This window comes from Panthera onca, chromosome A2 (assembly GCF_046562875.1).
Source record: "Panthera onca isolate mPanOnc1 chromosome A2, mPanOnc1 haplotype 2, whole genome shotgun sequence".
In the NCBI taxonomy this organism is placed as follows: Eukaryota; Metazoa; Chordata; class Mammalia; order Carnivora; family Felidae; genus Panthera; species Panthera onca.
Genome location: NC_138340.1, coordinates 145,400,413 through 145,416,030, shown reverse-complemented (window position 1 = coordinate 145,416,030; position 15,618 = coordinate 145,400,413). Strand labels below are relative to the sequence as shown.

Sequence of the window (15,618 nt, the reverse complement as noted above, 5' to 3'; positions counted from 1 at the left end):
CAATTCTGTCATCCACAGAAGCAAAACCTGAGGCTCAGGGAGAGGAAGGGCTTGCTTAAGTTCACATAAGTGCCCCAACCAGAGCTTGAACCTCTATTTCCAGTAACTGATTGAATTATAACACTATTTACGGTTCATCTTTATTTACTGTTCTTTATTTACTGTTCATCTTCTGGTTGCCCTTCTGGAATCCTAGACACAGATGATCTCCTGAGAGAAAATTTGATTTGATCCCCTGCTTTCTCAGCTTCTTCAAAACCTAATGGTAAAGAAACTTTCTTAAGTCCTATTATAATCGTTATTTCAAACAAGCCTAATAGTTTCCAGAAACGACAACAACAGCAACAACAACAATAACGACAATAATTAGGTTTCCAGTTGTAAAGGGGAACATCTGACTGAGTTCGGTCAGTCTATGATCAGACTGAACCTTTGAAGTGCTGCTAGGGGCACCTGGCTGGCTCAGTCCAAAGAGCATGCAACTCTTGATCTCAGGGTTGTGAGTTCGAGCCCCATGTTGGGGGTAGAGATTACTTAAATAAATAAATAAATAAAAACTTAAAAAAAACAAAAAACAAAAACAAAGAAGTACTGCTAAGTGTTAAATCTAATACATCACAAACCTTCTCAGCTTATTAAAGTCCCTAGTGATGATTCTTATTTTCAGATTGATAACCAGCTTTTCAGTGAAAATCAGAGTTTCTAATATTAACTTGGTTGTTATGTAATGACTCCATGGGAGTTTCATAGTCCAGGAAAAGTTTATGTTCACCTAATGGCCCAATCTCTCCCTTTTTACACATGGAACTTCTACAACCTACAACCTACTTGATCAAGGTAATTTAGAGCTGTAGTTCTGTCTGCCTTTTCTATATTACAAACTAGTCTATTTCTTTGCTTTGGGCTTCAGGTGTTCCACGCCATGTCAGTCTTGCATTTATTTGAACCTATTTGAAAAAAAAAAAAAAACATTTGCTAGGTTTTAACACTTAATTATTGTAAATTCACAATAATAACCATTTCTCGGGAAATGATTCTTTTATTCGTTCCATTATTGTGGTTCACACAACTGAAAATGAATTCATATTTCTAGCTTAGAATTTCTTCCCTACCCCTCCCCCCCAAAAAAGGAATTTCTTTTCCCAATCACTATAGAAGAATTCCCTTATCATATGGATTTCTGACAGTTAAGGCACTGCTGGATTAAGGACCTAGATATCATAAAAGAGAGCTGTAATTCTTAAGTGGTATGAGTAAAAAAAGGAGGAAGGAGAAGAGAAAATGTCAAAATCATTTGGGGAGCTTTAGCAAAACAAACTATTATTTGCACCCTGGAGAGGGATCTGCACATTTGAATTTGAAAACTCATTCCATACATTCTAATCTCATACCCATAACAGAAATGCTGTTTTAACAAGAAAAATGATAAAATGGTAAAAAAAACATTTATCCATGGTTCTTCCTCTATCCTCTATATAAATATACCTCATAGAAAATTGGATATTTACCTTATGATGTGTTTGCATTATATCTAGAACAGAGAAACAATAATGCTAAAGGCAATTGTGGTTTTAATTTTTTTTTTTTTTCAACGTTTTTAATTTATTTTTGGGACAGAGAGAGACAGAGCATGAACGGGGGAGGGGCAGAGAGAGAGGGAGACACAGAATCGGAAACAGGCTCCAGGCTCCGAGCCATCAGCCCAGAGCCTGACGCGGGGCTCGAACTCACGGACCGCAAGATCATGACCTGGCTGAAGTCGGACGCTTAACCGACTGCGCCACCCAGGCGCCCCAATTGTGGTTTTAAATAGTGATGGTCACAAATCATTGGTTAAATAATGTCTGAAATGAATGTTAGAGACCTTAATACTTGAACATGATTATATTCCAATAAGAAAATAAAAACTAAAAACACAACAACAAAAATCTTCTGGGATATCTAAAAATATCTGGATTAGGAAGTTATAAAAACAAAATTTAATAAGGATAGATGAAAGGATCAGGTGCATAAATTTAAGTGATATGAACATAATTTTATAGATCTTTCTGAATGTAAGTCAAACCCAAATTTGAGGAATTTGCAATGAACTACCTTTTAAAAATTAACTTAATAATTTTATTTACATATATCTAAAAGGAAATGCCAAATGTTTCTTTGCAAACGGCCAAGTCACGTAAATTCTGACCCACTATTTTGGCTCTACCCGGACAATACTTCATTTCCTCATCAGTCAAGGATGCGATTCGGCAAGATATTGAGAAACCTCTAGCTCTGATACTCAGAGATTCCACATATACCACTTTTTCTCATTCCTTCATCCTTAATCTATAGGCCTACCTGAACATCTACATTGTTCAAAATATGCCCTTCTTTGTATGTGATGCTGGTGTTATTAAATCACTTTCTGTAGAAAAACAACAAGCATTTTGAACTGAGTTGGCTTGGCAGCAGTGACAATGGATTTACACAGAACTTGCTACATTTTTGGGGCCCAAATATCTGTCAAATAGGAGAGGAAAGGAGGAAGGGGTGTAATCTGTAGGATTTCTCTTTAGGGCCAACAGACGACAAAGAAAGCTGACCTACAAACTTACCATCGTTTCAACATACTCTAAAGCAGTGATGTTTCTAAACTTTTTATTGCACATATCTCTGAGTAAATAATTTTTGTGTGCAATCCTAAATATACATGTTTACTTATAAGTTAGAAATACATTATTGTAATAACATTATGTATGTTCTAATATATACATAAATATGGAAAGAGATGTTAATACATAAAGGATCAATATATTCCATCCCCCAAAGCATCATCTTGCTCACTCTACTTTTTATTCCACTGCCCCAAATAACCATTCAGATGATGAGTATTCTACAATACTTGCTGAAGCCATATCACTGACTTTTCTAGCAACCTATCTTCCACACAATCATGCATTCATTACCCTTCTATGTTTGGAATTTAATTTTTTCCTACTTTAATGGATTGAATTTGAATATAGACATTTGGAGATCCAAAAATTGTAAGCCTTCCTATACCAGGTACGTAGGGAAACTTCTCAGTACATGGGTAAGGATGTCTTATTGTAGAGCTAAACAGGTTGACAAAATGGGAAGACTTTAGAAAGTGCCTTTAACTTTGACCTTATTTCATGTCCATTTAATGTGCAACTGGAGTTCTAGATGAAGTTGAACTCAGTTCAAATTCAGAGAACTGAGAAAATATGAACCAAGACTACCTCAGCTGAGTAATTCTATTTCTAGGAATCTATCTTAGATAATCAGAGACAAAGTCAAAGATTCATGTGTGAGGATGTTCATTTTGGAGTTACACAGAAAACCCCAACAGTAGTAGAAAACAATCAATTAAGAAAATTAAGAAGAGGAATATTGTGTGTAGCTATTAAAAATTATGTTCTTGGGCGCCTGGGCGGCTCAGCTGGTTGAGTGTCTGACTCTAGGTTTTGGCTCAGTCTCATGGTTTGTGGGTTTGAGCCCTACATCGGGCTCTATGCTTGCAGTGTGGAGTCTGCTTAGGATTCTCTCTCTTTCTCTGCCCCTCCCCAGCTTGCTCTTTCTCTCAAAGTAAAAAAATAAACTTAAAAAAAAATTATGTTCTCAAATATGTTTAAAGTCACATTGTGATTTAAATTTTATCATATAAATTGAAACACAACCCAAAGTCCTTATTCTTTTAAATAATGTGTGTGTATATATATGAATGAATATGTACATATATGGTGATTGCAGCAAAACGTTAACAGTAGTTACATGTAGGCAGTGTAATTAAGGTATTTTTGTTTTCTTCCCATTATTTTTCTGTATTTAGCCCATTTTCTACAATGGTATATACTGATTTTATAACCAGGAAAAAAAATTGCAATATTATTTAAAGAAAATCCTACACATTTATAAAAACCCAGTTCATTTTCTGTTTACAATGAATTTATTGCGCCTGGAAAAGAGATAAATCTTACTCATAGGAACATTAGTCTTTTCTGAGTACAGAAGCCATCAGTTTAGATAAACAAACCATTATGTTGAGGACCTACGTGGAGTAAACTTGCTAGTTACTTAAGCCCATGATTGGGCTCAGGGGGAGTACTAGTACCATGAATTCAAGCGAGAAAAATCTGTGGTTACCAAATGAAACCACCAGGTGCCACTGTTGCTTCACAGAAAGGAGAGGACTACCTAGCATGAACTGTTTTATTTAGAATAGATACGCGCTTTCACCTGCTCATGGATAACAATAAAATCTTCTCAGAGGCATGACAATTACTTCAATAATTTTATGCTCATATCCTCAAAGATCCATCAAAAGATATTTGAAGGTAGAATTTCCATCAATTTTCTATATGTGGGATTGAGAAAAAAGAACATATTGCACTAAGAAATAGATTTCAGCCATTAAAAGCTGACTTTATGTTTTGAAATGCCCTACTAACAGTAGCACTTTAATGCTGTATACCACTGTTTTCTGTGGGAAAGTGCTTTCCTCATTCCAACTCTGAATGGTAGGGATGTAAGTCTCCACCCTGGCTCTGCTACTTTCAACTGTAAGCTTTTGGCAGTTAAATTCTCCATCTATAAAACAGTAATATCAAGCTTATACAGTTATTTTAAAGTTTATTTCTTTATTTTGAGAGAGACAGCACGCGGAGTGCACACGTGAGCGGAGGAGAGGAAGAGAGAGGAGAGAATCCCAAGCAGGCTCCGCACTGTCAGTGCAGAGCCTGACACAGGGCTTGAACTCACGAACTGTGAGATCATGACCTGAGCTGAAATCAAGAGTCGGATGCTCAACTGACTGAGCCATCTAGGCACCCCTTACAGTATTTTATAGACTGAATAACATCATGTGCATAAACAGGGTTGTTAGACAACTTATTACCTCTCTTTATAGGCATAAGAAGCTCCGAGCTTCCTTGGCTTCTGAGACCACATCTAAGTAAGACAGGAAATCTCTGCCCTGATGCTAAAAAGGGTGCTAGATTTAGTATCTTAGGACACGGGTCATTTTCTAATTCAGGATCTGTCATCTATGAGGAGTGGACTATGATAAGTCACTTCATCCACTGGGCCTTCTGGTTTTTCATCTTTGAAACAGGGGGTTGGGCTAAATGGCTCTCAGTTCCCCTCCAGCGAAGAATCCTATGGTTCTATAAAACCTGTACCACGAAGGTATTATTCTATTTGTGTATAATATACTTTTCGGATATACCATGTTTTGCAGGTATTAAAGTTGGGGGACACGTGGGTGCTATCATCCAGTCATTCAGCATTTGAGCTCCTTCCATGTACCATAGTGCTACACTCTGGGGATATAAAAATGAAGATGATGCTCTTCATTCCTTCCTTGAAGGAAACTCTTCCTGCAAGGAGTTTTCAGTTAAATGGAGAAACAAATATAGATAACCAAGTAAATGCAACAGGGTGAGGGTGTGAACTCAGTATATCTTAGGGGGTATATCTACATGGCAGACAATTGATCTTCAATATGCTGTTGATTAGTCCATTTCATGAAATTCAAAATAATGCTGAAGAACTTTCTGATTTGCTTAAAGTTGTTTCCAGGATGAAGAAATTTCTGGGTCAATCTTCTGTGGCTATTACCAACTTTTGGCTTAGAGGGACCTAAGCAAGGTACACTTCTACTTTTTACAATCTATATGAAAATGAAAAGTGAATAGCCTGTGACACAGCAGAAAGGAGACAGATCATTGTTTGGAATAGACCAGTAGAGATTGTCCTGTCATTTAGCACAGATGTTCACATTCAATTTCAGTCCCATTATCTTTCTAAATTCCCTCTCCTCCTTAGTGTTTGTCACTGACCCTTTTCTCTTCTCTGCAAATTATGATGCGCAGCTTTTCCCAATTTTGCTCAACTGGGTCAGCAGCTCTAAGCCCCCACTGCCTCTGTGCTCTTGCCAATATGCCTTTATTGATCTGAGACTCTCAAACCAGGGGCATGAGGAGGCTGAAGAAGAAATGGAAGAGTAAATACCAGCCTGGCAATTTCAAAAGCTACCAAATTCCCCTCTGCTTACCAGACTCTCTGTAGTAAGCTCCGGCAAATCCTGGATGGTACAGCAAGGGTAATCCAGGACTGAGATGCTGCAGGACACAGAGAAAGGGACAGGCTTTAGGGAAATAGCGATGGCAAAACATGGCAGTATCTGAAATGGCAGGAGTTATTTCTCTCCAGCAGGCCCCATCTATTTCCCAAAGCGCTTAGTGACCTCAGCTGAAACTGAGGGTTGTGGTGCCAGGAAACTCCAGCTCCAGTCTCCTTTCCTCAGTCATGAGAGGAACAGAGTTCCTTCAGGCTGGCCCCTCATCTGGGAGATGCAAAAGAGACCAGCAAGAGAGCCTGTAGGATAGCCACCTTTCTCCTCCCTTCTTTAAAATGCATGGACAATTGTGTGCATTTGTGTTTTTGCATTTAAGTGTATGCTTGTGTGTATGTGTGAACTGCGTTCCCAGAGATGCTGCCCAACCTTCAAACTTGCTGCCCAATTACTAACAATCTGTGGATGTGAGGATGAAATGAAGCTCTCTCCTGTGTCCTTTACCAAATGTTTCTGGAAGCCAGAAGCTCTGGGAAATAATCACAGAAGCCACTCCTGAAGGAAGCTTAAGACAGAGGCAGTTTCCTACAGCAGGGCCGATCTAGTAGTTCAAGAATGGCAATGGCATCTGTCCCCGAAACCCACAGTGGGGGACTGCAAGGGAGCTGGAGGCTCTGCAGTGAGCCCAGAGAAGCAGGCATGAGTAGGCAGGGGAAATGAGGCACTGCATGACGACAGAGACAGAATTACTCAAAATTACAGTTCTTGCTTTCCTTTTCTCCTTTCTTTGTTGGTACAATGCAGAATTTAGCTCATCTCTAATGCTTCCTCTGGTTCTGACATTCCGTAAGGTTTATAACCAATCCATCTGAACTAGTGCAGTTGGAAATGGATAAAGGATGTTGTCAAAGCAGGGGCTATAAAGAGGAGTATGGGGTTTCTTGGACCTGACCCTACATTTCAAAAGTCAAAATTCTATCCAAGCAGGGGTGCCTGGGTGGCTCAGTCGGTTAAGTGTCCGACTTCGGCTCAGGTCATGATCTCACAGCTCGTGAGTTCGAGCCCCACGTCGGGCTCTGTGCTGACAGCTCAGAGCCTGGAGCCTCCTTAGGATTCTGTGTCTCCCTCTCTCTCTGCCCCTTTCCTGCTGTGTCTCTTTCTCTCAAAATAAATAGATGTTGAAAAAACAAACAAAAAAAACAAACCAAAACTCTTTGGTAAACAATTTGTTTACATAGAAATATTTACCTTTGTCCCAGAAACTCACAACGATAACCTAGGGGAACCAAGATAGAAGAAGAGAGGGCAGTGGAACAACCTATAACGTTGCTCATCATTTCAATTCACTCTACTGGATTCTCCCAGGGTTGCCAGTTCTGTACTGCTCCATTAGGATAAACTTTCTTGGCTGGCGAATCCACTTATCTACCCACCTCCCACAGACAAAGCCCCATGGCTATGTAGGTGCTGGCAACCAGGAAATGGGGGTGGGAAATCAAAGATGGATGTGTTGCAGTCTCAGTGAACGGAATTCTAGCCTAAGGGGGCCAAAAATAAAGTTACAAGTTTCTGGAATATCTATCTGGATTATAAAAGCCATGATAAAACTATGCAATAAGGATGTAGGAGTGCTCCAAGTTTTCAGGGATCATGCAACAGTAAAGCTTACAGGTGATGCAAAAGAGGACCATCTTATCCAAGCCAATCTTAGTAAATGATGTAGGCTGGCACTACCACTCTTCCAATTCCAAATGGAACCCAATAGACACCTATCAGATTGTCTGCCCCTCCCGTCTATGCCCATGGTGCAGGGTAGGTATTTAGTTCCTGAACCCCAGCCATACTTGATTGATCCAAGGATGGATCTCCAACCCCGGAAATGTGGAGCAGGACTCTTGTATGTTTCTCTTAATTAATGCTTATATAAAATCTCTATGATATAGTCAGAGGACGTATTATTTTCATCATAAGATGAAAATACTGTGGCTCAAAAAAAAAAAAATGTCCTTACTTAGATTACATAGCTAGCAAATGGCAGGTCTCATGACTCTGGGTTCCATGTGTATGTTTTATTTTAAACTACGTATATAAGTAGGCTGCCTCTCTATGGTGGATTTTCAGGCAGTACTGACAAGACTGGTGAGGCACCATCTCCTGGTGCTTTCCAGTCAACCCAAGCAATCACATCAGCCTTCTTACTTCTACTTTAGGAGCTCTGCCTCTGGTAAAAGCATTTCTGGTAAACTTTAATTAGCATGCTTCCAGTTCTTGTGGAAGTAGCAAACTAAAGAACAAGGATTTACTCTGTAACCCCCAAGTCCCCATTTGGCTGGAGGAGTGGAAAGCAATTTGTATTCATAGCGATTGTGACCAGAAAACAATTTTGTGTTTTGATCCTGCCTCTACTGCTTACTTAAGTGGTCTCACTAGCATGTTAATCTTGAGCAAGTCAATTAAGCTCTCTGAATTTGTTTCCTACTTGGTGAAATGGGAATAAAATTTGTAATACCTCTTAGCGCCGAGGAGATTAAATAAAATACCCTATATTTGTCTTATTACAAACTGATCTAAGTAAGGATCTATTATTTACCTTCAGTTACAAATTCGGTATAAGACTACAATTTACAAAGAAGCATAATTGATCCAACTTATGATTTATACTAAAATCAGGGCTGGCCAAATAAGAAGTCTGTTTCACAAAAAAATATCTTCTGGATCCTTCTGCCATAGGGCTAAAATTTCAGTGTTACAGTTTTATTTATTTGAATCATGACATTTTTCAGTTTTCAAAACTGTTAAAATACAAATACCTCTGTGAAGAGGCCAAACCACACACCCCATCATCAACTTACACTTTAAGGAAATTAAATTTAAGAGTGACAGCTCTAACATTGAAGGGACTAGGGACACAAGGAGAACTGAAAGGCTCAGAGATGTATATTTCTCAATCCATTCCAAAAAAGACCTTTGAAATAAATCTGTCCAGTGTCCATACCTGTTTTTGGCAGTGATGTAGGACAAGATATTTTGATTGAAGAACTTCAGGATCAAAGGAATGCAGTTGGCAAACACCAAATGTTGTGATACATATTCAAACTGAATTAAAAGATCCAAACAGAAAGGTTGCTTATTTGGGGGAGAATAGAAAGCGTGTATGAAAAAGATAGGCAAGTACAACTCTAATATCCATTCCTAAGAATATCCAGTGTCCACTTATGTTATCAGCCATCCTGAGAAATGGGAGAAGCATCATCAGCCAGCTCATCCTACATGGAGGACAATCTTCAGTGTGTGTACGTCGTTGCAAGAAGCTGACCAAAAGCACAAAACACAACCAAGCCAGAAAGAAAATCCCACTCCAGGTAAATAGAAGGAATCGCTGTGAAATTTGTTCCTAAGCTCAACAAGAAAGGAAGGCTCCCTGAGGGAGTTGTCTTCCATACCAAACCTCTGGCTCATAGTGTTTCCACAGTGATTGATATAGCAGAAACAGGTGTAGCTTACTCCCAGCAACTGCTGGCATCACTCAGTCAGGATGGATATGACACACAGTAACCAAGTGAACCACTGGAATGTGGGCTCCAGCATGAGTCTATGTGGTTCACTGTATTATCCCTGTACTTACAATATCAGTATATTAACGAATGGATCAATAAAAGCCCTGCACTGAGAATAAGTCCAAGATCTCTTTGATGGCTAAACACCCGAACACAGGGGTTCCATTTTGCTCGCTTGAATTTGGATGGGGTTTGTGTCTGGGAAAACCTAGTGGGCAGTGTCATGGAGTTGCATCACCTAGGTTTTGCCTGTGATACACTGAGGAGCATCAGATACAGTGTGCTCCAGATCCAGAACCCAGACTACTGGGACAGTACAGAAACTGTGTTGAAAAAGCAGAAAATTGTGGTGTTTTAAATCCCTCAGCTTTTCCTGGTCACCAAGAAGTAGCCATGGAAACAAACCAAGCTGCCCTCTGCCCCTGGGCGTGTGGTTAGAGGTGGGGAGTCAGCTTGGGCTGCCCATTTCTTTCTTCTGCTCAAATATTTTCTCCCTGGCAGCTGACCCAGGGTATTTTCCAAAGCTCCAGATGGAGCAGCCAATACATACCCACTATGAAGTTATGGAAAATGTTTTTCAGTTAGAGACGTATCTGTAGACTTGTTGGGATTCACTGACACTGGCACACACTGGCAAGGCCCATCAAGCCACCCACCTGTCTGGCTGTTGATCCACATACTGCCCACCAAGAGAAGCAGACAGAAAAACATATCCACAGTTCTCTGTTCTTTCTACTAGGAACACCATCTCCCACCCACCCCTTCTCCTCCCAGCCCTGCTGTTGCTCAGCAAACATTGGCAGAAGAAGTGTGAGCACCCAGGACACCCGTAACACACCCAAAGATGTCTCTGGATGTACTAATGTGGAGAAATACCCTGATTATATAGTCAAACCTCAAGGACACAGAGCCTGCAGGAGCCTCTGTGTACTCCGAGAACCTGCTGTTCTAGCAACAAGCTTGGTTCTGACTTCTTAGGAGGGCAATGGAGCAGAGACACTGAGCAGTCATGAGAAGTCTCCGTCTCCTCCCCATGTTCTCATCACAGAGACCATCCATTCTCTGCTCCCAGGTTCCCCCATATCTTGGCAAAGCCCACAGTATCAAGTCCAAACTCCTTAGCATGGCAAACAATGCCTTCATGGGGAAAAGGCTTCTTAACCTTTCTCAGGAAAGGTTTCTTAGGAAATCTCGGTTTCTTTATCTATAAAACAGTGATAAAATAAGACCTACCTCATAGGGTTAATTAAGAGAATTAAATGAGAACCCATAGGAACTTAATAGAGTGCCGGGCACATTAGAAGTACTCAATAACCGTGTGCTATCAACTGTGTGATCTGCTCCCTGCCATCGTCTCTAGCTTCATGTATCACCAGCCCTCCCCATCTCCCCCCACCCCAGGCAGAACTCCAGCAACATTTAATCAGTTTCCAAAGGTACTTTGCTCTCGCTCTCTCTCCTCTGGACTTTCACAAATTAACATTTCTGCTTGAAAGGCTTCCCATCTTCCCTCCCTGACAACTCCCATATCTTGGCTAACATCTGTTTCTTTAGGACTCAGGTTAGAAGTCACCTCTTCCCCATCTCAGGTTGGATTACCAGCTAATACTTACCTGTATCCTGCACTTACCATTCCATAATTAGCTATTTATATATCCATACCTTGTACAAGACTTCAAAGCCCTTAAGAGCCAAAACTGTGCATTATTCAGAATTCTATCTCAAACGTTAGAAAGGTGCTTCACATATAGAAAGGTATGCTCAACATACTTTTTCCTTTTTTTTTTTTTTTTTAATGGAATGGTTGAATCCTGTCTTCTACTGCTTCAAAGCTGGCTGGGCACATTCCCAAGAAGCGAAGAATTCTTACCTACAACCCTTGGATAATATTCAAAGGACACAGATGTCTGCACCTCACATCCCACTTCAACACCGCCCCCCCCCCCCCCGGCCCCAGCCCCATGCAAGCCTATGCAACAGGTATAGAGATTCCCTGAGGAAGACATAGAAAAGGCTGGAAGATGTTCAACTGGACTACAAAGGCCCCTGCATCCTCTCTTTGGGAAGCAGGGCCTGAGGGACACCTGAGACCTGTGGAGGAGCACTGCTAGCTGCTCACCTGGTAGATATGGTTCAGTTTGAAGTGTTTGAGGAGTAGCAGGAGCAGAGCAGAGATACTCTTTACGATGATCTCCTTGTGCCTGTTCACATCGATTCCCAACTTCATGCTCTGAAGAACAGTGATGCTATAATGAGGAGAGGAGGAGTCAGTGCAGAGAGTAGCCGTAGAGAGAGGCCTACAAGGACCCAGGTATTTGGGTCAGAGACAACATATACAAGAGAACCAGAACTTGGCAGATCTGAACTTCTATGCTAGGAAACCTCCAGAGCTACCCCTTACCAGCCTGTCTGGAGAAAAGCTCCTCTGCTCTCTTTGTTTTTCTCTTTCCTTTGGCAAGTTCAGCCCTTGACAAAGTTCAGCCCTTGTCGACCCATACACCTGTGCAGTCAGTGTCTGGCACTGATGTTGCCCTGCAGACCCTCAATTCTGAGCTAAAAAGAACCTAGCAGAGAGCACCAGTGGAAAGTGGTTACTGGTAAGGGAGGGGAGACATCTTTGGAGACAATCCCTATAAGGGTTATCAAGATGGGGCGGGGACTAGAGAGACACTGTAGACGAAACAGCTAGCATTCAGCAGCCAGCCCAGTTGAAGCACTCACGGCATCTCCTCAGGCAGGACATCAGCCAGGATATTGATAGAGTCTGTCTTAGCCTTGGAGGTGGGGGCTGCAGCCAGTAGAATCTTAAGCAGAGCAATCTAGGAAGTAGAAAATGAGGAGATCCATCTCTGTCCATTCCATTCAACAGACTATTTTTCCATACCTCAACAGCCCTATGAGAAGTAAGGCTTCCTCTATGTCCATTCCTCAATGACCAAATCTTCTCAGCCTCCCGAAGGGCAAACAGGTGCCTAATCCTGAGAGGCCTGCCTATGAGGCTATGGACCCGGAAGGGAGCTTATAGGCTATTCTGCGTCAAGACTGTTCTTTCTAAAGAAGAGGATGGAAGGAAGAGAGTGAGGGGGCAATGTCTAGAAATAAGGTGAGAGGTACAAGCATGATCTCACCTCCTCTATCCCTTTCCTCCCTCTAACCCTGACCATCAACATCCTCACCACTCAGCCTGAGGCTATCCAGGACATGACAGACCATGGCAGACTTCAAAGGGTCGAGGATATTTACTTAGAAGGAGGGCCCCCAATGCATCCTGCGTGGATCCCACCTTATTCTCCACTCCTCCCAAAGAAGAACTTGGGAGTAAAGCCAAGTCCTCCTTCCTCTTGGAGAAGCCCTGAGGAAAGCTCAGAATTCTCATGTGTTAGACAATGCCTTGCCTCAGGGTTGAATGCTCAGGAAATAAGCTCAAACGATGGATGGCTCAGCTTGAAATGGCTCTCAACTGTCTGTTCCTTGCAGCAGAGAAGGGCAGCTCAGCCCAGCAATCTCCTTACCATGTACTGGGGGAGGCTGTAGAGCATGCCTTGGTAGAGGATTTCACATGGTGTCTCTGGTACCACCTCTTCCCCCTATGGCAGGAAAACACACAGTTTGCCCAGGCCGTTTTCCAGTTGACCAAAGGCTATGTTTTCTTGGTTGTGAAGGGTGGCATGAAAAGAGCACTGAGCTGGGAGTCAGATCTAGGTTCTTATTCCAGCTGTGTTAATGACTCATTGTATCACTTTGGGTAAGCTACTTTTCCTTTTTGGGTCTTAGTTTCCTCTTCTTTAGGATCACTGGGCTGGTCTGATGTCCTCTGAGCGCTCTTCCAGCCCTGATAATCTGATTCTGGTTTTCCCATTATCTGGAATCAATCCAGAATTCTTCTTTCCACATCACATGTTAGATCAGGAATCAGACCACCTACCTAGGAATTGGCTCAGACCACTGCTTTGCTGGTCACACAGGAACTTAAGTCAGGGTGCATGAATGCCTGGGACACTAGAACAGATACCCCACACAGAAGCACTTCCTATGGTGTCAGTCTGAGGCCATCCAAGAGCTCTAGAATGCTCTTAAGTGAGAGGTAGGTAACTCAGTAGAGAAAGCTGATAAGGGAGTTGGGTAACCCATGGCCCAGAGAGGCGGGAAGGAGTATTAGCAGGGAAGCTTTTGGGTAGAAGCTATTTTCTTTCCTTCTCCAACAGCCCCTACTACATCCCTTCCTCCCTAATGACAAGGCCCTTATGCACAACTCTCTTTATCCTTTGATGACCCTATCTAAGCCTTTTATAAGAGTGGGAGGACAGGGGCCTCCAGTGCTCAAGGGGTTACTCAGGCCATTGTCCTCTTTGGCCAATGCAGTCCTTCCTCTCACAAGGTACCTCTATTCCAGGGCGAGGTTCACTGCCTTGAGGCACCTGAGGCACTGCCTGAGGTCCTCCCTGAGGCAGGGAGGGATAACCTGGCCCTTGCCATCCCGAATAACTCAGCTGCTGCTTAAATGGGCATTCAATAAACTCAGGCAATCCTCTAAGGTTGCCTTCCTGCTCTCCAAAAGATCTATGTCATACCTTCCCTTTTCCCTTGTCCTCAAACCAATCCCCTTACCCCACAACCCCTCAATAGTTGCTAACCTGGCCTCATACTTCATGGAGAAAACAGAAGCAATCAGACAGGCACCCCTCATCTTCTCAACACCAAATCTACCAGGTTCTCTACCTTCCTTCTCGACATGAAGGATGAACCGCCTCTGCTCTATTAAAGGCCAACTCTCCACTTGTGCTGGGGATCTCTCACCCTTTTGCTCTGTCAAATACATCAGTTCTGCGATCGTCTCCTCTCTGCAAGATCATCTCTTTTAGGACATAAACATACTCTAGAATCTCCTGGCTATAAAACACCTTCCCTTGACCCCACATCCTCCTTCAGCTACCATCCCATTTCTATTCTCTTTATAATAAAACTATGTTGTCTGTGTTGACTGTCTACCTCCTTTCTTTACATTCCTTTTTTAACATACTCCAACCAGGCTACTAGCCCCACCTTTTCACTTGAGGTTGTTCTTAACAAGGTCACCAGTTATCTTCATGGTGTCCTATCCAATGGGCACCTATAGTCTTATCCATTTATCAGCAGCATTTGACACAGCTGATCACTCCCTTCTAGAAAAAAATTTTCTTAGTTTTTATAGTATCACAATCTCCCACATTCTCTCCCACATCACTGAGTGTTTCTCTTACTGTTCTTTTCTGGCTCCTTTCCTGACTCATCCTACCCTCAACATACTGGTGTGCCCAGGGCTTTGTCCTGGGTTCCTTCCTCTATTTCCATTCCCTCCTTGGGTTATCTCAGCCAATTCTATGGTTTTAACACTGTCCAGTAAGTCAACAACTCCCAAATTTATCTCTCTAAGCCAGTCCTCTCTCTTAGAACTCTAGATTTATACATTCAATTTGCATGACTGCTCATGTGCATGGCTGCCTAATGGATATCTAAAACTGAGTATGACCAAAATAGAACTCTTGATGAAACAGAACTCCCCATGTTGGCAAATGATTCTTATTCTTGATTCCTCCGTGCCTTTCTAATCACATCCAACTGACCAGCAAGTCTTGTCAGCTACACCTCCAAAATAAAACCCAAATTTGTTCCACTTTTCCCTATTTCTGTAATTACTACCCCACTCCATATCACCATCATTTCTCACCTTGACTATTTTAAGAGCCCTCTAACTGATCACCCTGCTTCCACTCTTTTCTGGTAAAGTCTATACACAGGAGCCAATTGTTTTGAAAAGATAAATTAGATCATGCCACTCCCCTGCTTAAAATCTCCAAGGGCTTACTTCTGTACTGTGAAACAACTTCACACTCCCTATCTTTGCTTAGGAGTCCTGTGTAAAGTAGCTCCAGGCCACTCCCTGACTTTGTCACACACAACCTCACCCCTCACGCCTGTGCTCTTGCCACAGGCCTTTGTTCGCTA

At 42.0% G+C, this 15,618-nt stretch overlaps 1 protein-coding gene across 2 annotated transcripts in view; it reads right to left on the bottom strand.

Annotated features, from left to right (window-relative positions):
- STRIP2 (striatin interacting protein 2) overlaps positions 1-15,618 on the bottom strand; it is a 46,602-nt gene that overhangs the window by 10,165 nt on the left and 20,819 nt on the right. For both annotated transcript variants that reach the window (XM_060633113.3, XM_060633111.3), the window contains 5 exons: positions 13,146-13,220; positions 12,355-12,452; positions 11,753-11,879; positions 9,072-9,172; positions 6,056-6,122 (listed from right to left, as the gene is read on the bottom strand). In XM_060633113.3, coding sequence (XP_060489096.1) covers positions 6,056-6,122; positions 9,072-9,172; positions 11,753-11,879; positions 12,355-12,452; positions 13,146-13,220 — 468 coding nt within the window. The remainder of the gene's footprint in view (positions 1-6,055; positions 6,123-9,071; positions 9,173-11,752; positions 11,880-12,354; positions 12,453-13,145; positions 13,221-15,618) is intronic.